Source organism: Xiphophorus hellerii, chromosome 18, assembly GCF_003331165.1.
Source record: "Xiphophorus hellerii strain 12219 chromosome 18, Xiphophorus_hellerii-4.1, whole genome shotgun sequence".
NCBI classification, from domain to species: domain Eukaryota; kingdom Metazoa; phylum Chordata; class Actinopteri; order Cyprinodontiformes; family Poeciliidae; genus Xiphophorus; species Xiphophorus hellerii.
The window spans coordinates 3,913,542-3,940,004 of record NC_045689.1 but is presented as its reverse complement, the minus strand read 5'-3'; the positions used below and the strand labels follow the sequence as shown (position 1 = coordinate 3,940,004).

General features: G+C 39.8%; 2 protein-coding genes across 4 annotated transcripts in view; both read right to left on the bottom strand.

Annotated features, from left to right (window-relative positions):
- Positions 1-1,158: 1,158 nt before the first annotated feature.
- Positions 1,159-26,463, bottom strand: part of gpr4 (G protein-coupled receptor 4) — a 46,370-nt gene continuing 21,065 nt past the window's right edge. Inside the window, exons 2-4 of the mRNA XM_032544890.1 lie at positions 16,375-16,996; positions 13,307-13,571; positions 1,159-2,314 (exon numbers count right to left, since the gene is read on the bottom strand). Of these exons, the coding sequence (XP_032400781.1) occupies positions 1,593-2,314; positions 13,307-13,571; positions 16,375-16,536 (1,149 nt within the window). The 5' untranslated portion in view covers positions 16,537-16,996 and the 3' untranslated portion in view covers positions 1,159-1,592. The remainder of the gene's footprint in view (positions 2,315-13,306; positions 13,572-16,374; positions 16,997-26,463) is intronic.
- Positions 4,687-6,888, bottom strand: LOC116707531 (uncharacterized). 3 transcript variants are annotated; one of them, XM_032544913.1, is made up of 3 exons: positions 5,261-6,888; positions 5,004-5,066; positions 4,687-4,745 (listed from the first exon to the last, which is right to left on the bottom strand). In XM_032544913.1, exon 1 carries the CDS (start codon positions 6,857-6,859, stop codon positions 5,885-5,887), a length of 975 nt encoding a protein of 324 aa, XP_032400804.1. In that variant the 5' UTR covers positions 6,860-6,888; the 3' UTR covers positions 4,687-4,745; positions 5,004-5,066; positions 5,261-5,884. The 3 variants fall into 3 exon arrangements, with proteins under 3 accessions (XP_032400804.1, XP_032400802.1, XP_032400803.1); XM_032544911.1 differs by having other exon boundaries at positions 5,004-6,888; XM_032544912.1 differs by having other exon boundaries at positions 4,722-5,066.

Sequence of the window (26,463 nt, the reverse complement as noted above, 5' to 3'; positions counted from 1 at the left end):
TTTAATACTCACAGGAATGTTGCAAGTATCATAACTGTTTTCTGACCAAGTGAGAAAAATAAAATAAATCAGTAAATGAATTAAAGTTTTGGTCCCCTCTAGTATAAAATCCACAGGATGAACTACTAGATTCCCTTCATGTTTATAACTTTAACTTTGCCAACCATGTCCTGTTCTCCCTGCACATTCAGACTAAAGATATAACCATTAAAACAAGCTGCGATGTTAATGGCCGACATGTCAAAATTATTGATTTCAGCTTGAAAAACTAGCGGCCTGAGCAGCCTGGGCACTCAGGCCCAGGCCGGATTAGAAAGTGGTATCCCTAAAACTCAGCTTACAAACTGAATTTAAAAAATAAAAAAATCTAAGTCAGTCCGGTTGAAGAAGCAAAAACCCACTTAATGTCAAACATGAGCCGTCGTCTGCTGTCGCTTCCAGGTCCGACTCCGGCAACGCTTTATTGTGAAGGGTCTGCAAAAGACTGACATAATAACTGTGATAACATGAAAGAGTCTTCATGATTGTGTAAGACTGTTGTTATGAAAATGAGGGCATTTTTAATGCAAAACATGCATTAAAAGTCAATTAAAAGTGTCAATTTTGCATTATTTAGAAAGTAATGACAGTTTTAATGCCATGCTGCATTAAAACTTGCATTGAAAGTGTCACCCATACACTATTCAGTAAATAATGACATTTTAAAGAAAATTTTTTACCAAAGGTTGAATTAAAAGTGCATTAAAGAGTGTTAACTTTGCATTATTTGGAAAATAATGACACTTTTATAGAAAATTTGAATTAAAACCTGCATAAAAAGTCCAGTAAAAGTGTCAACTTTGCAATATGTAATATAAATAATTGCACTTTTAAGGCAAAATGGCAAAAACTTGCATTAAAACTTAGGGTTGGGGTTGTCAACTTGCATTAAAAGTCCATTAAAAGTGTCAACTTTTCATTTTTTGGAAAATAATGCAAGTTTTAATGCAAAGTTGCATTACAACTTGCTTTAAAAGTGTCATCTTTGCATTATTCAGAAAATAATAACACTTTTAAAGCAAAGTTTTACTAAAACTTGAATTAAAAGTCAATTAAAAGTATCAACTTTGCATTATTTGGTAAATAAGGACACTTTTAAAGAAAAATTGCATTTAAAGTTGTATTTAAATGTCATTATTTACCGCCTGACACTTCATGACAACAGTCATAAACATTTAGACTCCTTCATGTTCATGTCAGTCTTATGCACTCCTTCAAATAAATGTTGCCCAGATTTCCTGCTATGCTAGCAGGCTAGCAGGCTAACATGCTAACAGGCTAGCAGCAGCGGTAGCCAGACTTTCACTTTCCAGGCTCTAAAGGAGAAATGAATTACTGCTCATGAGATCAGCACATCTTGAACGCTGTTTCTTTAGATCTCATGAATCTCATTTTGGCGTTTCAGCGGAACCCTGGTCTCCTCCCGTCAACCACCGCCGAACACATCCCACTTCGCCCCGCTCGTCGTGGGAGAAATCGCTCCCTGGACTCGCGGCGACCCTCCGCTTCGCAGCGCCTGACGGTTTGAACCGGTTTTTGCCGTTTCCCAGAATTCACTTTTTAACCGCAAGGATGGTCATCTGCAGACATTCCTCCTTCATGGCTAGCAGCTCAGTCTTGTAGCTGCTCGGCTTTCTGCCGTCGACGTAGACGCACGACGGCTTCTTTGTCGCAAGAGGCGTCTCCATGGTGACGGAACCAGCATTGAGTATGTCGGCATGCGACGGCGAGGACGAGGAGCGCCTCTGGCACGCCGAGGACAAGATGGCGTAAAGGGCGCGGCTGACGTCGTTCCTGGCGCCCTCGTTGACGAAGCAGTACAAAATGGGGTCGGCTACACAGTTCAGGCTAGTTAGCGCCAGCGCTACATGGTACGCAGCAAACAGCGTCTCCTCTGAGCTACAGTCGCACGGCTTCCTCAGAAACATGACGCTGCGCACCAGTAGCAGCATGTGGTACGGTCCGAAGCACAGCAGGACGATGAGAATTAAACTCAAGGCCAGCCGCTGGATTTTGGCTTTCTCCTGGCGCTCTGTGGAGACGTTGCACCGCACTGCGGCTAGGATCCCTCTGTAGGCGACCAGCATGGCTGTCCAGGGCGCCAGGAAACCAAGGAAAGTCCTGTAGAGGTTCATTCCTGCCACCCAGTCCTGCATCGGGTACTTCTCGAAGCAGAAGGTGTGGTTGAAACGGTCCTGGAAGAGTTCGTCGTGGAAGAGAGGAGCGGAGTTGGCGATAATCTCAATGATCCAGACGATGGCACTGACGCAAACGGCTGCAGGAAGACAAGAAGAGAAATTAGGTTCCAGTTCTCCACCATGATTTACCCAATTTACCATCTTCATTCAATGTATCGTTTCAAAGACACTGTAAATCCTGTTTCATGTCCATTATGAAAATGATGAAGGTGTACAGAAACATTACAAATTCATAATTATAATTGCTAAGGGTTTTTGTTGAAACTTAAGGATCAGTTTATTTAGCAGAAATATGAATATATCCACAAAATAAAGTAGCAAAATAAAAATTAAGGTTTCTTTCCTATATGTTTACATAGATATTTTTAAAAAAGTAGAAGTCAAGGTTGAATTTGTGTAATTATCTGTGTTTCATGTGGTATTTGCAAATGGTACCTTTACAAATACACGCAAATCTTTCTCAATATTCTGCTAATGTCGAAAAAACACAATTTCACAATTACGGTGTTTCAATTAAATAGGAAATAACATTAAAATCACATATGAATAATCTTGTTCACATGATAAGTCATTCAAAATCATGGCAGCAATGGATGTAAACAGCTACGTGGCTATCAGCCAATCAGAGGAGACGTCAGCGTCTTTTTCAGGCTTTGGAGCCTCAAGCCCCGCCTACTTGGGAGCGGCTACTTTTGCTGCGTTTTGGGGAAATTTTAGTCAGCCATTTTACTTTAAAGTTATGGATTCAACACGTTAGGATGACACACAACTGTTTATGAACTGTGAAGCAGTGAGAGCGCTAGTGGAGCCAGAAAAAAAATCATCCTGCTACTACTTCCTGTCGTCTTCTTTGGTGTTTCCACCAGTAGTAACATCCGGCTGTTGATCATGTCACCCATGAACTAAAGTGTTTCGATTGCAGTTTTGCGAAATACATCTATTTAGACACAGCTGAAAAAAACCGCAAATCCTACTGCAAAAACTTTTTATCGAAAATCTGGAGTTTTTTCAAAACTGGCGTTTTTTTCGATTAAGCTAATTCATTTTTGTAATTTTAATTTGTGCAGTCCTATGGTTAAGAGAAACACAGCCAATGACAAGGTTCTGATAGTTATGAACAAAAAAAAATTATTATTCCAGGAGTTTTGTGGTTCATTTAGATGCATCTTCGCCAATCTGGGTGATGCTGCCAACTTGAACATTTTACTTGTTAACCGACGTCTTTTGCGTCTGAGATTGAGCTCTTGTTGTTTTCTCTGTGCATTGCATGACCTGGGGGTCAAATTTACTCTGATGTTCACTCCTAGTAAGGCTGGAAATTGTTATATGCTGCTGTGTTTTCTTATTGCCTTTGTGTGAACACACGCCACTAAGATCCAATAATTTTCTACACTGTAAACCTTTCTCCTTAAACCTTAGGAAAGCAAGCTCGTGCTTTTCTTTTCAAACAAGGTTTCTGTTTTGGCTTCATCTTTGTTTACGGACAGAGTGGAATCTCTTGTTTGCCTTGTACACAGAACAGAGACTATCGGCAACGTTCCGACTTTGAGAGCGGGAACAAGTATTTATGTTTCTGGAAATATTGTTTAAACAAGTTTTTGTTTTTTTTTTTCACTGTGGGTTTCAGTTGAGCAATCCAAAACAGAGGTGTCTTGTTATCAGACGCAATTCTGTAACTCCTCCCACTGAAGAAGAGTCACCCAACACTGCAAAAACACAAAAGCTTACGAAGTAGTTCTGGTCTAGTTTGCAGTGCAAATACTGTAGTAATTTTGAAATCAGACAAAACTAACTTACAAGTAACTTTTCAGCAGGAAGTGTGAGCTTATTTTAATTCCTTAATATCAATGAAAAAGTTCTAGTTCCGCTGCTGGAATATGCCACTGAGCCGTTGCCTAGCAACCCCAGCCAAGCCCAGCCCGTTACCCAGCAACCCAGTTCTAGTTCCACTGGCAGATTATTTCACTACTAACATGGGAAAAACTGAAATCAGCTCCTGTGTCTTATATCAACTAAGTGCTGCTTTTCCTGGTTTAGTTCTGGTCCAGGGAACAATAACGAAGCAGAACTCAGATATAACCATATAAACCACTCAGTGGTTTATATGGTTCAGCAACTCAGAAATCATTCTGTGCATTATAGAGCATCTAAGAGGTCTTAAATTTTACTATTTTACAAATGTTAATTGAGGACAGGTATTTTTTTCCTCCCCTCCAGGGGGTCTTTTGTGGGCTCTAGTGTCCCTTATATGAAAGTAGGCTGACAGGGGAGGGGGGGAAGACATGCGGCAAATGTCGCCGGGTCCGGGAATCGAACCCGCGACAGCCGCATCGAGGACTCAAGGCCTCCAAACGTGGGTCGCGCTATCCCCTACACCACCACAGCACGCCCCAGACAGGTATTTTGCGGTCACTTTTTCTGGTGTTGATTGGTTTCCCTGCCAGTGTAACGGTCGTGAAACAGGAAGTCAGGACCACCTCGGAATCAGGATTCAGGATAATTTTATTCCTGTTCAAAACAAGAACATTTTAATCACAGCAGCTCCTGGGCTCCGGATTCTCCACAAACACCCTCTCCCCAGCGCAGCTTGGCGCGAACTGACAGAAATGCATTAAACAAAACTAAAATTCTCTGACATACAAAGCAATTAAAATAAAACCTAAACAGAAATAATCTGCCCTACAATTACAATTTTCCACCATAACATAGAAATGTGCTAAATACATTAATTTAACATCCAAATAAAATCTGAAACAACCCACATACCTGTTCAAAACAAGAACATTTTAATCACAGCAGCTCCTGGGCTCCGGATTCTCCACAAACACCCTAATCAACCAAAAGGAAAAAAATAAAAAAATAACCACGTTGATACGGAAAACTTGATGGGTGTCACCAATGTGGGAGACAAATGCCCATCATAGTGCTGCGCTAAACATGAATATATATATGTGAGTTTACAACATTTTTAGAACGTTTTCAGTATTTTAATACTCGAATGAAAGACAACTCTGTACACTTACCTCTCCCCAGCGCAGCTTGGCGCGAACTGAGGAGAGCAGCGGGAACACACAGGATGTAGCGCACAAACAGGAAGTAAGAAAATAAAAGCTTCCCCACCAAAACAAAATACAATTAAAAACAAAGGAAAACCAATATTCATAGATGAGGATGGTCTTTTACACACTAGGGGCCAAAAATGAAAGCAAGATAAAACAGAAATAATATATTACAGACATGTCAATTCAAAGAAAATTAGTTTTGAGAAGGTTCATAAAGAAAAATAAAATAAATAGATAAAATTAATTCTGCTACATAATTACATTACATGCTACATACTCCCCCCTGAACTTCTCAAAACCGTCCCAACATTAATCAAGACTGGACACAGAATAACATTCTTGCCATCTGACAGACAACGACCACACACACTTGAGCGACATTAAAGGTCTTCCTCTAGGAAAGGAAAAGCGACATTGGAAAGTTGGCCAGACTCAACAATGCCTGCTTGCTAAAAGATTGTGCCGTAAACACAATCTCACAGTCGGTGGCTGTTACTCTCCCATGCAGTTTAGCTAATGGGCGTGGACTTATTTACAGAGGTGTAATACTACCATACTCCATTCACAAACAAAAGTTGTTTACTCCTACAAAAATAAACTCCTTGCAAATCCAGAGACTGCATTACGTGTCTGTGTGTTCCTTTGTGCCATGTGTTGTATCAGTCTGTTAACTGGTTTGATTATCCTGCCAGCCCTGGATCTGACAAGACTTACAGCACCAGTTGTTGGAGTTGTTGGCCTACCAGGACTTATAGCAACTGCTTCTTCGTCAGTTCCTGGCTGGTTATGCGGCGAGTCTGGGCACTTAGTCTCTCCAAGACTCTCAGCATCGCTTGCTCCTGGTTGGAGATTCCTGACACAACTTTCAGCATCCTGGAGGTCTTCAGGGTTTGAGGTGGTATTGGCCACCCAATCAGCAGTGCGGTCCAATCCATTACTCTCCGTATACACAACTGAGACATCCTGGCCACCACCGTTAGCAGTACTTGGATCTGGGGTGATGTCAGAGGAAAACACCGACTCTTGCTCTGTGTCCAACTCAAGTGGCAGGAAGTTTGCTGCCAGAAGTAAGTTGCGATGGACTACTTTCTCTTGTCCAGTTGCTGCATCTCTGATGCGGTAAGTATGGCATCTGGGATCATGAGACACAACAATGTAGAGGTTAGAAGACCACTTGTCTGCAAGCTTCCTACGGCCACGTTCCCCTTTATTAGCCAAGAGTACTCGATCCCCGTCAACTATGTCCGTGCCCCTTGTTTTCAGATTGTACAACTGGGCCTGATGTTGCTGGCTGGAGTAGGCATTAGCCTGAGCAGCAGCTAAAGCCTCTTTAAGGTCCTCTCTGACTCTTTTTGTGTAGCTGTGGTAATCCGTGACTTCATTATCCCTTTCCACATTGTGGAACATGACATCGACTGGGAGGCGAGGAATCCGACCAAACATCAAATAGAAAGGCGCATAACCGGTTGACTCATGGACAGTACAATTATAAGCAAAAGTCAATGTTTGTAACATCCGTGGCCACATGCACTTATCGCGGGGTGGCAAGGCTCTGATCATATTACCAAGGGTTCTATTAAACCTCTCGGTCTGGCCATTGCCCATCGGATGATATGGAGTGGTCCTCGACTTCTTTACCCCTGCCACTTGCAGCAATTCTTGGATCAACTGACTCTCGAAATTTGCCCCCTGATCCGAATGGATTCTTTGAGGGAAACCATAAATACAGAAATATCTGTCCCATAGCTTGCGGGCCACTTGTTTGGCGGTTTGATCCGGGCACTGGAAAGCGTGGGCCATCTTGGTAAAATGGTCGGTTACCACCAACACATCAACCGTTCGACCCCTTGCATCTTCTGCAGACCAGAAGTCGAGGCACACCAACTCCAGAGGGCTTGTGGTTTTTATGCTCTCTAGGGGGGCTCGACCCTCGGGTTCAGGAGTTTTGCTCACAACGCAACGTTTGCAGCATTTGACATATTCACGAACACTGTGCTCCATACCGAGCCAAAAGAATCGTTGCCTGGCCAGGTGTAATGTCCGGTGTTGGCCTTGATGTCCAGCCTCATCGTGAACGCCATGAAGTGCTTGGTCAATCAGAGACAAGGGAGTCACAAACTGGTATCGTTTCTTGCCAGTACTTAGATCTTTACACACCCTATATAGAATGTTGTCAAGCATCCTTAGTTTCTCCCACTGTTTCAGGAGCTTCACAGCTACTGGCAGCAAGCTAGATTTTCCTCTCCTGGATGGCCGCCTGCCTTGCATGACGAACGGGATGACCTGCGATAGTACAGGGTCATTTTGTTGTGCCTCCTGGAGGGCCTGAAGGGAGAGCACAGGTAGAGGCACCGAACCAGTCGGCACTAACCCCTCTACGTCTTGAGCCAGCCAAGTCAACACCCTTTGCTCGTGGCTGAGGTCCCACTTTGCATGTCCCAGCAGAACTGCAGATACCTCTTCTTCACTCAGCGACTGATGTTCTGGGCGTTGAAGAGACTGGAGGTATTCATCCCCTTGATGGTCGGTACTGACCCGGAAGACCTCCTGAACTGCATCCTGCCTCACTTGTTGTGATTCTTCCAGTAAAGCTTCATAGGACTCAGTCACCAACCTTTGGGAGACTTTATTCTTGATGAATGGTTGTCTGCTCAAAGCGTCAGCGACTACATTTTTACTTCCAGGTATGTATTTGATGCTGAAGCTGTAAGGGGATAACTTCGCCACCCATCTTTGCTCACATGCGTCGAGTTTAGGTTTAGTGAGGATATACGTCAAGGGATTGTTATCCGTCCAAACGGTGAATGTGTGTCCTTTGAGCCAATGACTAAACTTATCGCAAACCGACCATTTGAGTGCAAGAAACTCTAATCGATGGGCAGGGTAATTGCTCTGGGCACGGGTCAGTGCTTTACTAGCAAAAGCGACTGGTCGGGCTTTGCTCTCCCCTTCTTGAACCTGGGATAATACAGCCCCGAGTCCATCAGTGGAGGCATCAGTTGAGAGGATGAACGGTTTGTTAAAATCAGGATGTGCAAGAACAACAGATTTCAAAAGTGCAGACTTCAGCAGCTCGAATGAGTTTTCCTGTTCCTGCTTCCAGTCACTTGCATGTAGTTTTTTGAATGAAGCGACACCACGTGGGTTGCCTTTCCTCCCTCTCGGGGCAGCTGTAAGAGCAAAAAGGGGTTTAGCTAGCTTGGAACAGTCCTGAATGAACTGCTGATAGTACATTACCATGCCCAAGAATGATTTGACTTTCCTTTGAGAGGGTGTCACCCCGTCCTCCATCATAAGGTCTGCAACCGTCATTGATGTTATAGCCCTAACCTTGTCTGGATCAGTCGAGACACCATTACTGTCCACAATGTGTCCGAGGAACTTTACGCTCCTTTTAAGAAACTGACATTTTTTAGGGGCTAACTTTAGCCCATGGTCTCTCAGTCTCCTGAAGACCATTTCCAACCTTCTCAGGGCCTCAGCCTCATTGGATGCATAGACTAGCACATCATCCAAGTAGCAAAGAAGGGTCAGGAAGTTTTGATCTCCAAATATACTCATCATTAGTCGCATAAAGCTAGCCGGACTATTGCACAATCCCTGGGGAAGACGGTTGAACTCATAAAGCCCCATGGGTGTTGTGAAGGCCGTCAACTTCCTGTCCTCTTCTGCCACAGCAACATTGTAGAAGCCGGAGGTGAGATCCATAGCACTGAATATAGTGCTACCACCCAAGGCTGCGAGACAGTCTGCTTGGTGTGGCAAAGGATGGGCGTCCTTTATTGTGCGAGCATTTAACCATCGATAATCTACACAGATCCTAAGGTCCCCATTCTTTTTCCACACAAGGACCAGCGGTGATGCCCATTCACTCTTTGACTTGCGGATTATCTCGAGTTCTTCCATCTCCGAGAGCACCTGTCTGAGTTTATGGTAGTGCCCAGGTGGCACACGGCGGTATGGGAGCCTGAAGGGTCGGGAGTCAGACAGATGGATCCTGTGAACAACATCCTTTGCTGAGCCGCAGTCAAGCTTAGTTTTTGAGAAAACAGTCTCATACTTTCGGATGAGTTGCAACAGCTGGCCCTTCCAATAGTCTGACACCTCACAGGATTCAATGTCCAAACTCTCGAGTCCAAGTTTGGCTAAGGACTCTTGGTAGTCCGATGAGTGAAAGTCTTTTGCGTCATCAGTCGTTTCACTGTGCACTGCCTGGTTTTTTACCTCAAATGAGTTAGCTTCAGTCAGCTCAGAGGTTTCGTCCAGATCCTCCACAGCAATGCAAACCGACACCTGTGCCACCTTTGTATTGCGTCTCAGAGTTACTGGCTGATTTGAAGTATTTAGGACTCTGACTGGAACCAACCTCTCACCGTTCATAGTAGCAATGGATCTACAAACCATTATGTCATTCTTATGGGTCATTGCTTTGGCTGGTTCTATCAAGACAGCACTGCCTTCAGAACAGGATGAAGCTGCCGGCAACTTGCTCCAGATTAAATGTTCCTGCCTGGGCAGAAGGGTAACAGCCTGCATTAACTTGGCTGTCCCAATAACATCAGGGATAGTTTCTCCATTCCATCTCTCAATGCCAGACAGCATGTTGAGGAATTGCATTACTTCGGGTGCTTCTTCTGAATCAGGCTTACTCAGAACCTGCCAAAACTGTTTAGATTGTTTAAACTGCTTAAGGAGGTACTTGATAACATTTGTTCCTAGAATAATTTCATCTTGCTGCCCAGGAACAACCAGTACGGGGACCCTGAAGGTGCAGCCATACACTTTCATCTTTAGGTCATAAATGCATTTAGGCTTAATTTTCATCCCGCCACAACCAACAAGCGTGATGTCAGGGCAAACATCTCTGGACATGGAGACTGAATCTGAACAAATTAACATCTGTTCAGCTCCTTCGCTGATAGTACATGTCATCGAACCAGTGTCAAGCAGGGCTTTCAATGACACTTCATCCTCCACCTCAGCATCTGTATAGAACAGACTGTCAACTTTGTCAAGCCTATTTATGTTCTGGAATAGAACAGTGGTGTTAGGCGGAAAGGAATTTACACACTCAGAATATACGGTCTGCACATCATCTTCAAGTTTGAGGGTTTTGTCTCTCCCACTCACATTATCCCCTCCCTCATGTGAGTGTTCTAGTTTCCCTGATGTGGTGAGGTGTTGCCTGGTCGATTTGAAGATCCCTTGGGACAGTCCTTTCTTTGATGCCCAATCTCTAAGCATTCCAGACATCTTTTCTCCCTCATACAATGTGTACGTGTGGAATGTGAGGTCTGTCTGCAGACCCTGCAGGGGGAACCATGGCTGAATGTGACAGTCTCTGGTCGGACAACAGAAGGACTAGACTGGCTTGTACGCTCTAGTACTCTTTCTAGCATGCTAAGTACTCTCTCCAAAGCATTTGACTCTGAGACAACAGCTGTACTTGGTTTAACAGGGTCAGAGAACTTGGCTGTGTTTACATTGGTGTACTCTGCGTTATTTTCTAGGGGTTCACTGGCCGTTGCAGCAGCAGCTACACGAAGAGCATGTGTATTGGGCAGGGTTGTGGTTGGTTTTTTAGCTTGGTACTCCCTCTGATGCTCATCAATAGCTTCTTGCACATCAGCCAGGGACCATTTGCTTGTGGGCTTGCATTTAAAGACACTAGCAAGGTTGGGGTCTGGGCAATTTCTGACAAACATCATGGCAATTTCTGAGTCCATGTTGTCCATTTTACCCCCCTGGGACTTTAGATGCCTGTCTGCCACTTCTGCAGCAGTATTTAATCTGATCCAATAGTCAACAGGCGTTTCCTTAGCTTTCGGCTGGGTGGCGTAGAAATCGGCCAAAGGTAGACACGAGCCAGGAGTATCACTGAAGTAGCGCCTCAGAATACTGTATATCGCCTCCGGTGCTACTGGGGTGTTGCCGGTTGAGCTACTCTTCAGGCCCACTTTGACAATACTTTTAGCTTTGCCACAGAGATGGTTTAAAACTTCCTCTGCTTGTTCACAAGGTAGGAGGTCTCGTTTCTGTAAGTACACTTCAACTGTGTCTATCCACTCATGAATGGAGTACTTGTCTGTGTCATCACCACGAAACATGGATGGGTTCTTAATATCAGGTCTGACTATCAGACTCAATTTGGAGGTGTCGGCAGTTGCTGTGAATGATTCAGCTCTAGATGATTTATTGAGAGGAGCCTGTGAGCTAAGAGCTGGCTGGCAGGCTAGGAGCCGGCTAGCTATGGATTCACCGATTTGACTTCCTAATTCTCCGATAAGTTCACGTAACTGATGTGTAGTGGTGCGCTCACTGGAATCAATGGGTGTCGAATACAATGGTTCATGTCTGTCTCTACCATCATCCGACGCAAACTGCGCTTTAGAGGTAGCTCCTGGAGTGTCATTAACAAAGGTTTTCTCTAGGCTAAGTAAACCTCTCCCTCTTCCAACAGGGGATGAAAATACATCGTATGTTTGATTATTTTTCTCTGCCATAGTGTATAAAACAAAACACAGAAAACAATCTTGCTATAAAAACGTCCCTTAACAAAAAGTAAATATACAGGAGGCAGTAGATACTTCTTTTTCTTTTTGCTCAAAAACAGTTACATACAGTTGCAGAATAGCAACCAGCATGGAGCCTGACAGAACCCACTTGTCCACCAACTGAGCATTCGACGTTCCAAGCACACGGCAGAACCTCGGTGATCGGCAGCGGCTGATCTGAGTATCCGGGTCACGGCACCAGATGTAACGGTCGTGAAACAGGAAGTCAGGACCACCTCGGAATCAGGATTCAGGATAATTTTATTCCTGTTCAAAACAAGAACATTTTAATCACAGCAGCTCCTGGGCTCCGGATTCTCCACAAACACCCTCTCCCCAGCGCAGCTTGGCGCGAACTGACAGAAATGCATTAAACAAAACTAAAATTCTCTGACATACAAAGCAATTAAAATAAAACCTAAACAGAAATAATCTGCCCTACAATTACAATTTTCCACCATAACATAGAAATGTGCTAAATACATTAATTTAACATCCAAATAAAATCTGAAACAACCCACATACCTGTTCAAAACAAGAACATTTTAATCACAGCAGCTCCTGGGCTCCGGATTCTCCACAAACACCCTAATCAACCAAAAGGAAAAAAATAAAAAAATAACCACGTTGATACGGAAAACTTGATGGGTGTCACCAATGTGGGAGACAAATGCCCATCATAGTGCTGCGCTAAACATGAATATATATATGTGAGTTTACAACATTTTTAGAACGTTTTCAGTATTTTAATACTCGAATGAAAGACAACTCTGTACACTTACCTCTCCCCAGCGCAGCTTGGCGCGAACTGAGGAGAGCAGCGGGAACACACAGGATGTAGCGCACAAACAGGAAGTAAGAAAATAAAAGCTTCCCCACCAAAACAAAATACAATTAAAAACAAAGGAAAACCAATATTCATAGATGAGGATGGTCTTTTACACACTAGGGGCCAAAAATGAAAGCAAGATAAAACAGAAATAATATATTACAGACATGTCAATTCAAAGAAAATTAGTTTTGAGAAGGTTCATAAAGAAAAATAAAATAAATAGATAAAATTAATTCTGCTACATAATTACATTACATGCTACACCAGCAGCATTTTGAGCTGACTTAAAAATTAAAAGTATGTGCTTGTTTGAGAAGAAGCCATTCAGTCTGGCAATGTTTCACCCTTCTGCTAAAGTGCTAGTAGCAGAGCTAATTTTTTTATTTATTGCTTTTGCTGACCCTGATCCAACATAGTACTCCACAATCTAGGAGATCCTGTAAAAGTTGAATAAAAGTTGCACTAAGATGGCACCTTGAGGAACCCCACTTGTGATCCGTATTTACTCATATTCACCATTTTGAAATCACAGAAAGCTGTCCTTTTTTGTCTTAAAAATAAGTTCTTCTATCCACAATGTAACAGTCTAATTTTCCCTCAGTTGTCTTATAAAAATCCTACCTGTCTTGATCCGCCGGACCTTAACGAAGCGCAGCGGATACGCCACAGCCAGGTACCGGTCCAGTGATATACAGCACAGGAAGGCAATGCTGACATAGATGTTTGTGTAGAAGATGAAGCCGAACAGTTTGCAGCTCTCCTGGCCATGGATCCAATCGTCGTGCTGCAGGAAGTAGTCGATCCACAGAGGAAGAGTGATAATGTAGAGGAGGTCAGCCACCGACAGGTTGATCAGATAAATGCCGAGTTCGTTACGCTGACGTACCTGAAGGAACGAGAGGGAAGAGCAGAAACTGAACTCAGGTAAGAGTAGCACTACTTCAGCATGTCTTACTCAAGTAAAATTAAAAAGTAGCAAGAAATTACTGGAGTAAAAAGTATTTGGTAAAAAGTCTACTCAAGAACTGAGTAACTGATCAAATGATCAGTCATTTAATATTTAAAAATTACATCATCAGACGGACCAAAATGTAAAGCTAAGTGGAAATTTGGATGAAAATTACAATAATTTATATAAGTAACAAAAATAAATAAATAAAATGTTTCCAAACCAGTTTCTTTTAATAAAAAAAACATTAGAAACCTTAACAGACTCTGCAGGTGTGTGTCTGTGTCTGGTGAATTTTTGATTAAAACAAGTTTGTTTTTCATTCAGTGGGTAGAAAATCCAGAAATTTTACTCAAGTAAGAGCAGAAATACTTCATAATAAAATTACTCTAAGTTCAGCGCCGTAAAAATACTCCTAAAAGTACATTTACTTGAGTAACCTTTTTTGGAAAAATGTACGATTAGAAACTTTTTTTACTATGCTGTACTTTTTACTTTTACTTTAGTAATTTTATTATAACTCACAAGGAACTTTTCATCAAGATATAAGAGCTTGTTTTAAATCAATAAATCCTTTATAGTGATGAAAAAGTAGAATTTCCGCTGCACCGTTACCTAGCAACCCAACCCTAGCCCAACTCGTTACCTAGCAACCCAAGCCAAGCCCCAACCGTAACCTAGCAACTCAGTTCTAATTCCACTGGCTGATTATTTCACTTATAGCAAGACATTTTCCCCAAGAAATTATTTTATTTAATCTGTTTCTTGTAATAAAAAAACTTCTGAAACTTTAATAAAAACTGCAGTTTTGTGTCTGATGAATTTCTGGTTAAAACATGTTTGTTTTTCTCTCAGTCGGTGGGAAATCCAAAAATTTTACTCAAGTGAGAGTAGAAATACTTCATAATAAAATGACTCAAAGTACAGTGTAATAAAAATACTCCTAAAAGTACATTTTTTCAAAATGTTACTCAAGTAAATGTAACTAGGTACTCCCCAACTCTGAATGCACAAAAATGTCAGAATTAGTGGTACAAATGACGATATGATTTGTTTATGATGATTTTATTCTCTAAAGCACTTTGAACTGCCTTGTTGCTGAAATGAGCCGTGCAAATAAACTTGATTGATTGATTGAAACATCAAAACCTAACCAGTGTTTTTCTTATGTAGAAGAATGAGTTTTTTTTCCTAAGCGTTGCATTGTTTGATCTCAAGCTGAATTTGTTAGGATACTCTCCCCTGTGAAAACAGGAAGCTGTCTTAAATGTTTTCCTCTTGTCTTTAACGTTAAATTGTTTTGAAATGTCTTTACAGCATTTGACCAGATTGATTGGCAGCAACAGTTGCTTTTTTAAAGCCATCGCTGATGTACGTCGTCATTAAATCATCGCTGTTGCAGTTCGTTTGAAGTGTTTTCTCCAGGCCCTGAGAGTTTCTGCTTTATCTTTAATCTGTGGCAGATTAATTCAGACATCTAACGTCGATAAAGGCTGCATGTTTCTGTCACATGTTACCAAACACGGAAGCAGGTTTGTGAGTAAGCGTGTTTGTGCCTTCAACAATCAGCTTCAAAATTTATCCCAGATGTTGAAATTGAAGACAAACAACAATTCGAATGAATGAAAAGTCAATAAGAGTCGTTCCGGCTGCTGCCAAAGCAAACGGACAGTCTGTGGGAAATAAAACTCTGGATACGTTTGATGCCGTATGGGAAAATATCCCCGGGCCGCTGATCGGACCTAACAGGCGGTGTGAGACGTGTGAGTCTGAGGTTCAGTGTAGCTGAACGGCAGCGGTGCGTTCAGCTGGTCTATTTCTGAACGGCTTACTGTTTTTAGTGCTAACTTCCTGTTGGGCTGCGGATGCCCGTCTGTCAGACTAACCAAAAACTATTCTCCAGTAAGAGTAGCACTACTCCAACATATTTTTATTTAAGTAAAAGTACTCAAGTAAGAGTAAAAATGTATTTGGTAAAAAGTTTACTCAAGTACTGATCAAATTATTAATCATTTAATATTTAAAAATTATATCATAGACGGAACAAAATATAGGGTTAAGTGGAAATTTTGGTATTTCAAGGACCAAAATGACAATAATTCATATAAGTAACAAAATCGGGCAAAAAAAAATTATTTCTGAATCAGTTTCTTTCAATAAAAAACAGATGAAACTTTAACTGAATTGTTGGTTAAAACATGTTTGTTTTTCATTCAGTGGGTAGAAAATCCAGAAATTTGACTCAAGTAAGAGTAGAAATACTTTATGATAAGAATTACTCAAAGTACAACATAGTAAAAATCCTCCCTAAAAGTACATTAGCTTGAGTGACCTTTATGAAACCATGTACTTTTAGGAGTATTTTATTATTCTGTACTTTGAGTAATTTTATTATACCTCACAAGTAACTTTTCAGCAAGATGTAGGAGTTTGTTTTAAGACAATAATTCCTTAATATAGATGAAAAAGTAGAAATTCCGCTGGCGCCGTTGCCTAGCAACCCCAGCCAAGACCAACCCGTAACCTAGCAACCGAGTTCCAGTTCCACCGGCAGATTATTTCACTTCTAACAGGAAATGCTTCCCAAGGAATTATTTACTTAAAACAAGCTCCTGTATATTTCTGAAAAGTTAATTTTCTCTTATTTCAAGTGAACCAAGTTATCTGCAGTAGAAACTAGACCAGAATTACTTGGTAACATTTAGTGTTTTTGCAGTGTTTTGCCTTTTTTTGTCCTCACCTGCATGTACGCGGCCCACAGAGCCATGCAGTTGGTCGGAAGCCCCAGAACGATGACTATGATGTACAGAGTGGGCTGGAAGAACTGGTCCACCTTACTGTCCACATTACAGAAGGAGATGTTGCACATTGTCCTGTGTGGAGCTCTGTTTGATGACGTCATTTGGGTTCAGCTCTGTTCCCTCTGTGTTTTCACCCGGTTCCAGCTCCGGCGGCCCCACAGCGGCATGCCGACTCCGATTTCCCGCCCGGCTCCCAAACTGCAGCTAAACCCGGAGAAGCGGAAGGAAGCGGAGGCAGAACATCCGAGGAAAATCATGATTCCTCTGGTCTGAAAGGCCAAGCGAGGCCTTCGCCTGTCATGATCCTCCCCCAGGACTCGGAAATAAAAGCAGAGAAGAAGAAAGATGAAAGCTGCCTTATCGACACGGAGCCAGGCGTCCAGGCCTCATCAATCTTTTAGATCTGGGAGGTTTGCCGGGTTCTGCTGTAACGTTGGTGTCTGTTTGGTCCCGATGACACATGAAACTCCAGAGGGAGGGTCCTTATCAAAAGACGGGGATGATTTTACAGACCATCAGCATTCTGACCCTGACACGCCATCCATTCGCCCGGGAACAAACCTGCAACAGAGACGGAGGGAGAATTACTCCACAAACCAAAGGTCTGGCTTAAAATGACAGAAATGACAAATAAAATGATAGATGAGGGGTTTAAAATCTTGAATATCTGCATGAAAAAGTGTAGTTTCATAATTTGTAAAAGCTTTTCCACAAAAAAAATCTATAATTTGATCTGCAACCAACAAAATATTATAGATGAACCGATAGAAAACTTTGAGCCGATATCGACATATGATATTCAGTTTGGTGTTTTGGTCTCAACTTGCATTTTGCTGACAGTGACTTCATAATTCATTTTATTTGTTGTTTTGTTTATTTATGATGGATATTTAAAATGTCTTTCAGTTAAAGGTTCATTAATCATTAATTGATCTTTGAGATTGTGTTCAGGCATTAATTTGCCTTCATTACTACTATAATACTTGAAAATAGTTTTAAAACAACAATATTATCATTTATCACAATAATGTCTGGAACAATTTATCATCCAGAAAAATGTGTTATTGTGACAGGCCTACACTGTAAATATGCTGATCTTTTGGTCTAGTTTCTAGTATAAATGTCTTAATACATTTGAAATAAGACACATTTAGTTTGTTTTAAGTCTGTAATTTCTTAATATTGATTAAAAAAAAATCTTTCTCCATAATATAAGTGAAAAATAATCAATATTAAACAATTATTGACTTAAAACAATTTCTTATATTTGGCTGAAAAGTTACTTCTAAGTTACTTTGTCTTATTTCAAGTTACTACAATATTTGCACTGGAAACTAGACAAAAGAATCCTGGAAGATTTTGTGTTTTTTCAGTGTAAAAAGGATTTTTTTCCCTCAGTTTTGGACTCATTTCTTGTTGCATGACCTTGGATAGCTGCAAACATGACCTTGAGGATCGGGCAGTTATGTAACCGAATGTATGGAGGGAAGAGGAGAGAGAGGAAGAGAGTAAAGATCGGTTCTGAGTTTCAGTTTCTCCTCCCATCATTCACCTTGAAGCCAGCAGCTGTTCTTACTGAATTACTCCCATGACTCCGCGCTCTGTGGGATGTTCACTGATGAAGGATAAGTTATGCAGGTCGACAAACCGAGAAAAAAAGGTGAAATTTGTCTCTGCAGCTTCTAGATCTGCAGGACGGATTCACCAGTCAGAGCCGAGATGGAGAATCTGGACATAAAAGAGTCGTTTACATGTCCAGATTTATTGTTTTCATTAAATAAATGAGAAAGAAAACATACCGATTGCATTTAATAAGACTTTTTAACATTTATCACAGGTGAGTAGAGTATCCAAAAAAATTTACTCAACTAAGAGTAGAACTACTACAACATGTTTTTACTCAAGTACTGAGTAACTGATTAAACTACCATCATTAACATTTAAAAACTGCATCATCAGTCGGAGCAAAATATAATGTTAAGTGGAAATTTTGGTCATTTAAAGACCAAAATGACAATAATTCTTATGAGTAACAAAAAAGAAAGAAAGAAAATGTTTCCAAATCAGTTTCTTTCAATACAAAACTTTAAAACCGCAGCTGTGTGTCTGTCTGGCGAATTTTTGGTTAAAACATGTTTGATTTTCATTCAGTGGGTAGAAAATCCAGAAGTTTTACTTGAGTAACAGTAGAAATACTTCATAATAAAATTACTCAAGTAAAAGTAAAAATAAAAATACTCCTAAAAGTAATTTTAAAAAAACGTTACTCAAGTAAATGTAATTCAGTAAATGTAACTGGCTATAAATCCAATCTGCCACTGGAACTAGAACTTTATTTTCAACTTTAAGGATTTATTTCCTTGAAACAAGCTCTGCATCTTGCTAAACAATTACTTGAACGTTGGTTTTGTCTTATTTCAAGTGCACAAATATATTGGCAGTAGAAACTAAACCAGAAATACTTGGTAAAGTTTTGTGTTTTTGTCCTGTTCTCTTCAATCTGCAGAGTTATTAGAGTTGTTGGTTAACAGTTTTCTGTTTTCTTTTCTCCTTTTGGATGTGAAGCAACACTCCTTCCATAATGACTTCAGAAAATGTTATTCGTACTAAATCCAATACTGGGGAAAATTGTTTTTGTCGGAAAAAAGCCATTTACTTTATTTTTAGCTGTTTGTATTTTGCATTCAGTCTGGGATCAGAGGGAGAGTCCAGAGTGTTTCTTGTTAAATGGGCTGAGCGAGGCTGCAGTGTTGGCTAAATAGCCATGAAGCAGCAGTTTCCAAAGAAGTGCTGCGACTCGCTGAGTCAGCGTTTATTTCCTGGGTGTAAGTCCAGGCTGAGCCCTCTGAGACGTCGGCCACCAAAACAGGGAGAAGAAAACAGCTTCAGAGGACAGAAAAAGACGTTTGCTGGTGAGACGTGGAGCCGCCGCCGCCGCAGCAGACACCAAAACAGACCGGCGACGTAACGAGGAGCTTCAGCAACGACCTTCACGTCAAACGTCTCTGCTGAGGAAACAACTCGTTTGATAAGAGGAATGTTTTAGTAAGCAGGAAAAAAAAAATCTCTGTGTGTTTTAAAAGTATAAAATGAAGCCAAAGGATTTTTTTTGGTTTGTTTTTTGATGCTTTGGTAACAACAGAAAAATAACATTTTTAGCTCATGATTTTCTTTCGGTCGACACTAAACATCTACAGCCGCGTGAAAAAACAAGAAATTTGTCAGACATTTTGATTAATAAAATATTAAATTCTCATCAACTTGTTGTTTATGCTCATCTTAAAGAAGTGGCACAAACTTTTGAATAAAAAAATGCTTGATAAGTTAATCTATTTAAGTTGAGCCAATGTGAAAAAGTGAACTATTTAAAAAGTTCTGGATGATTTTGGATTGTAAACGTTCAGAAACAAAGAAAACATTCAGAACATTTCAGTGTTGAAAAATAAACTCCATGTTTTTTTCAGTTTAATATTGTTTTGTCTTGACCAAATACTCACATGTAACTTATAATGTCAAGATGTCTTTGCTATTTAGTTTATGTACAACTAAACAAAAATCATCAACTTATTTTAGGTCTGCAACACTTAAATCAAAAACCTGATTTGTTTTTGTATTTTGGAGTAATTGATTCTTTTTGAGGCAACTGGTTTGCTGAGATTTAATTAAATATAACACATTTTCCTAGTAGCAAGGAAATAAAATAAATAAAATTTGGATTTTGAAATGCAAAGTGGCAGGTAAGTGTGCCAAATTATTTTGAGTATTTGAAAGTAACACCAGCTGATAAACCGTAAATATACAAAAAACAAGTTTTTTTAATTATCTAATATTTCCCCAAGAGTGGAGAGAGATATTAACCTGTTAACTGTGTAACTATAAAAATCATAGAAATCGTTTTTCCATGTGTAATGGCTTTTAGTTTGTATTACTCATTGTTATTTTAGATATAAATATAGATTTTATGATGCTAACTTGGTGCTTCTTGTGGTGTAGCAGCAACTTAACTTGCATATACCTTGGACCGGCCCTGCGTCCGATAAAACGTTCAACACACCGTTCTCATGTGACGTCACAGTTCCGTGAACCTTGTGACTGACAGCCATCTTGGCATGCAGTTGCTATGACAACAATAAACAAGCTAGCTTAGAAACCGGCCCTCACCTCGTTCCTAACTTATAAACAGTTTAAAGACATTACAGTTACTACTCGATTACAATTTTAGCAGCTTTAGCTGCTTCCCCTATCACATGCAGCTAAGCTAGCTTCCTCTTTGGTTACCTAGCAACAACCTGTTGAGTAAACTTGCGCAGCAACAGTTTCATGTCTTACCAATGGGGCTCATAGCTGCATAAAAGTGGCACAAAAAGTGATTAAGCACTGCTAAAGCAGATGAACTATTCCTGAAGTGTTTTCTGTGTTGAGCTGCTGTTTGTGGTTGTGTGTGTAAATGATCTGGTCGACAACAGAGGCAACCCGCTGATTAGGCACAGCCTGGCTACTTTCCTTTTTCAGATGTTTATGACTTTCTGTTGTTTTCTGGCTTTTCTTTAATCTGCCAGGTCAGATCACAAGTCAAAACAAGATAATAACAGACCTGCTGATTGCAGTAATCACTGCCTGCCACTTTTGGAAACAACTGATACACGTGACCTTTTACTGTAATGAGACAGACAGCCAACATGTGCAAAAATACCATATAATAACCCTAATGACACTCAGCCTTAATATCCAACAAACAAGTCTGTTTTTACAGTGCATGGGGGTGGAATAATTTGTGCTTGTGCTTCTTAGACAGGATAACAACACATTTCTGTTACTACACTTAAAAACAGCTGGATTACTGTAGCTACTAATGTTGACTAGGTTTTATAAGGTCAAAGGTGAAAATGAAACGGGAAGAACAGGAAGGAATGTAAAACCACTGCAGTTATAAAACAATGAAAGAAAATCTTTTGCTATGATGCTCCACTTTATATATACATATATAAAGTTTATTAGCAGTTGTTTTGGGATCAATTTGAAGTTTTGAAAATAGAAGAGAAAACAAAAGGAGAAAATATTTACAAGGAAAGAAGAAGATCAGAGTAGAAGAGAGAAGTCTGCCTCTACACCTGCAGAAAAAGAGAAAAAAACTTTAGTGTTATTGTTAACTTTGGATTATTAATATGGCACAACATTACTATAATGAATTATCTTCCACGTCAACAAACCCATAATTGTTGATTTTTCCCTATAAAGTAACACACAATGTGTTTCTGTTCGATTTTGCCTGCATGATTCAGAGATGTGGACATCATGACTTTTACCAAACTGGTGGTTTCACAGAACACGACTGAAACAAGATGTTGGGTTTTAAAGTAAAAATCTAATAACTTTTTCACACTTCATTAGATTTGGCAGACAAACTCTAAGGAAACTCTTTAAACTGCCGCGTTAATCAATACGTTGACAAAAAATACTTTTTTTTTTTAAAGATCAAAAACTGGCAAATGGATTCCTGAGAGTCACGTCTTCAAGAAACAGGAAGAAAAATCCAGCAAAGACCAGAGAGATGAATTATTGAAAGAAACATTTTGGAAACGACGTGCAATCATTGTGAATGGCGACCATAACGCTACGGCAGATGAGGTAGAAAAAAAGAAGAAATTTCCACCCAAAAAATTAAGAATTGATCTGAGAAATTACCTAGAAAAACCCAGAAATTTCTGAGTTTGAAAAGTTTAAATTTTGCCAGAAAAGACAAAAAAAATATAGATTAATCTCAATAATTTTCTAGAGAAAACTTAAATTTTCTGAGTTTAAAAAGTTGCTTTTTCCTACGAAATTTCTGAGATTAACCTCAACATTTTTGGATTCTTTGGCAGAAAACTTCTCCTCTATTTTCTATCAGCAATAACTCTAATATGTTTTACATAGCTCTTTTGTAAAAATGTTGAAAATTTTTATCTTAATCTCAGAAATTTTCTAAAAAATACTTGGAAATTTCCGAGTTTTAAAAGTAAGCAAATTTTCAACTTTTGAAACTGAAAATATTTGCTTGTTTTTCCAAGAAAATTTCTTAAATTGAGCTCAAAATTTCATGCAAATCTTTGACTTGAGGAGCTCAGAAATGTGCTTATTTTTTCTAGAAAATTTCTTAGATTGATCTTTAAATTTCTGCGTTTTTCTGTTTGAAATTTTCTCCTTTTCTCCATCTATAGTGGCTCTACTGTAGCGTCATTCTCAGCTCTTCTGCAAAACGTCAAATTCAATTTCCAAAAAACACCGAATACATAACCGTTCCCAAACATAACGAGCTTTGTTGTAAAATAAAGTCCTGTTTGCTAATGCTGAGATAGTGACCTAAAGTCTAACACACACACACACACACACACCCACCCACCCCCACACACCCACACACACACACACACACACACACACACAGTCTGGGGTCATTTCGCTGCTCTTAATTAGCTAAAGACATAAAACCAGCAAAGCAAAACAATTTGGCACGGAGCGCATGCTGGTTCATTCTCTGGCTGGAAGACATTGTTTGCATCTTTGGACAATTACAGTTGAGTGGACGCTGCCGTCTCCAGGGACTTTAAAGGAATGTAACACTTAATAAAACATCAGCACAGCTGTTTTCCCAACCAAAAACATTTCATCTCAGTTGCAGAAAGGTTCGGATTATTCTGCTTTTTCTTCGCATCTTACGAAAAATGACGGCAGTGATTTCAGGGCGATTGTTTTGGTACGTCTTGTCAAACGTCTCCGATTCGTTTCTGATTCCCATGTCCAACACCTCACCCTCTGAACTTCCATGAGGCTGTTTTCATATTTTCAACATTTTAATCTGATGAGATCTGGAGGAAACCACTTCCTGAAACAAATGAATCGAAACAGAGGTCACTGACTTTGACCTTGACATGTTCTGTCCACCAGAGACCCAGACGCTGCAACGTTCCCACCGCTGCGTCTGTTTACACACTTCAGACAAGCTGAGGACACTTTCATTAAAAGTAATCTGAACTACTTACGTTTTTGAAAACATTTGTTTTATCCAGAAGATTAACAACTAAAGAAGCCTTGAAGATAAACGACCTTTTAGGAAAAAATGCCAGATTTGAAGCGTTTCAGTAAATGATCCCGGTGCGTTTGAGCCGCTGCAGCCACTGGAAATAATGATCTAGTTCATGTCGCTCTGCACTGTCCTCTGAAATTAACTTTGTATTTTCCTGTTTTTTATGAACAACAACAGAAGAAAACCCAACAAGACCTTCGGTTTATTCAAAGAAATTCCAACAATTACACTGAAGTAAGAGTAGAAATACTTCAATATATTTTTACTCAAGTAAAAGTAAAAAGTAGCAAAAAATTACTCAAGAGTAAAAAAGGATTAAAAAAAAAAGTCTACTCCAGTACCAAGTTACTGATCAAATTATCAATCATTTAATATTTAAAAATTACATCATCAGATGGACCAAAATATAAAGTTAAGTGGAAATTTTGGTATATTAATGACAAAAATTACAATAATTCATATAAGTAACAAAAAATAAAGAAAGAAAATTTTTCCAAATTAGTTTCTTTCAATAAAAAATTTCAGAAACTTAAAAAAAAATTGCAGGTGTGTCTCTGTCTGGTGACTTTTTGATTAAAACATGTTTGTTTTTAATTCAGTGGGTAGAAAATCAAGAGTTTTACTCAAGTAAGAGATACTTCATAAAAATTACTCAGAGTATTTAAAAGTGTTTTTACTTTTAGGAGGAAGAGTACTTCAAAGAGTAAAGTTTTTCTAAAACGTTACTCAAATGTAACCAGTTGCTACTCAACTCTGGCTACATCCTCTCAGACCATCACTGGCTGCGTTTCCATTAAACATAAAACTGTGCAAATTGAAAGTACGGAAATACATTTGCACCCCAATTCTTAAAAAACTCAAGATCTTTTGGCGTTAGGATGAGGTGATTTCTCAGCCAATGGAAACGGGTCACATGACCAATAACCGGATGTTACTACTGGCAGAAACGACAAAGAGGACAACAGGATTTGCATGATTAGGCTGATTTATTTAGAAAATTTCAATGCGGCGCAGCTGCTGACAGTATTCAGCATTGTTGTCGCCAGAGCAACCATGTGTTGTGCTCACGAACTGCACCATGTCTGGATGAGGGATTATCCACAGGTGTGCTGATTGGCAGCTCAACAAGAAGAGGTTTGGGTGAGAAAGAAAAACGTCTCCCTGCAGATGTTAAACAGTCTCTTAGTGAAAAATCACACAGGAACAAAGTTAAAGCAAATTATTAGGATGTTTTATGGCTAAAAAATGCAGCCTTGTCCTGCGGTAGAGGATTCCAACACTTTGTCAAGAATTCAAGTCATCTCTTAGACTTCACCAACATGTTTTTCCTGGACTTCATGAAGAGAGAACCATGAAGAATTGCTTCAAGTGAACTTACTATGCTTCCATGACCCGATCAGAATAGATCCATGGTCCAAACAAAACATGTTCATTACATTTTTTGCTCAAAATCATTCTTAGATAACGAGATTTCTGCCTTTTCTCAGCTCCTTTCAGGGCGTCTGTCACTTTGAATCCAAATAACCTGCTGCTGGCCTTTTCACGTTAAGGTGGCTGCAAACAGATGAGCGATTATATAACCGTACATCTTTGAAGAGCAGAAGTGGAGCCTCCTGCACAACCAACAAGAATGCAGCAAGTGGTTTCTGGATGTTAAGTCAACACTAAAACACTGGTCTTTACCAGCAGCGTATAAAACCAACTGAAAAAACCTGCTGGGTTGCTAGGTAACAGACTGGGCTGTGCTGGGGTTGCTAGGTAACAGGCAGTGAATGGTGATTTATGACGTTACATTCAGAGGGTTTTTGAAACAACTTGTTTTCCAGACACCAAAGAATAGTAACTTATTGCTAAAAACAGAATCTAGAAACAGCAGGAACCCAAATGGAAGAAAAAGTGTTCAGGTACAATAATCCGACGAATGGAGACAAATCCCAGCAGATTTTTGGATTCTCCACCCACCTCAGCTGCTGAAGTTCGATTTGAAAATACTGAACTTTTCCTGGTGGTGTGTCAACGCCAGATGTGGCCAGAGGACCCGAAAATTGTACTCAAGTAAGAGCAGCACTACTTCAACAACATATTTGTACTCAACTAAAAGTAAAAAGTAATCATCCAAGAGTAGAAATACTTCATAATGAAATTACTCAAAGTACAGCGCAGTAAAAATACTCCTAAAAGTAAAATTTATCAAAACAGTTACTCAGGTAAATGTAACTCCCCGACTCTGGTCACTGCATTGCTTAAAAGTCAAAACAAAAACCATCCTTAGGAATCCAAACGTTGTGAATTAGTGGGGAAATTTGAAAATGGGAAGCGACGACATTTATTTCAATCATTTGTAAATCTGTAAACTCAAAACCTTCCTGAAAAAGCTTCAGTATTTCTGACATTTTAAGCATTAATGTTAGTTTTCAGCCCAATAAGCCCGAACTGACCAAAAACATCTGGACTTTTTCAGACAACTCCGTCATGCAAAGTTCAAAGTTAATGAAGCATTCAAAGCAAAAAAAATGTCAAACAGGAAAATTAACCAGAATTAGTCTTAAATCCAGATTTTTTTTTTTTATTGTTTGGGCTGTTTATCAGCTGAAACGCCTCAAAGAGAAACTTTAAGATAAAGAGAGTGGAAACAGAACGGAGGAAGAAAACAAAACAAGGAAAGGCAGGCAGAGTTTGCTTTAGATAAAATCTGCTCCTGACAGCAACCAACAAGGAAATATGAGTTCTGTTTGTACAAAGCCAACAACTGCAATGAATGTCTCAAATTAGCTTTTAAATCTATGAGAGAGCATCAAAACGTGAAGAAAATAAGCGTGTACGAGTTTGTGCTCCAAAGGCGCTGAAGCGTTTTTTCCCACAACACTTCAGATGTTTTCTTTAAAGTTACTTGTGATTATTCTAAGAGTTCTGCAATCCCATCAGAGTAAAAGAATATGGCTGAGAAAGCAGCCGAATAATCCAA

Excerpts from the sequence above, each read along its gene's own strand:
- LOC116707531 (XM_032544911.1), bottom strand. The coding sequence starts at position 6,859 with ATGATCAGAGCCTTGCCACCCCGCGATAAGTGCATGTGGCCACGGATG.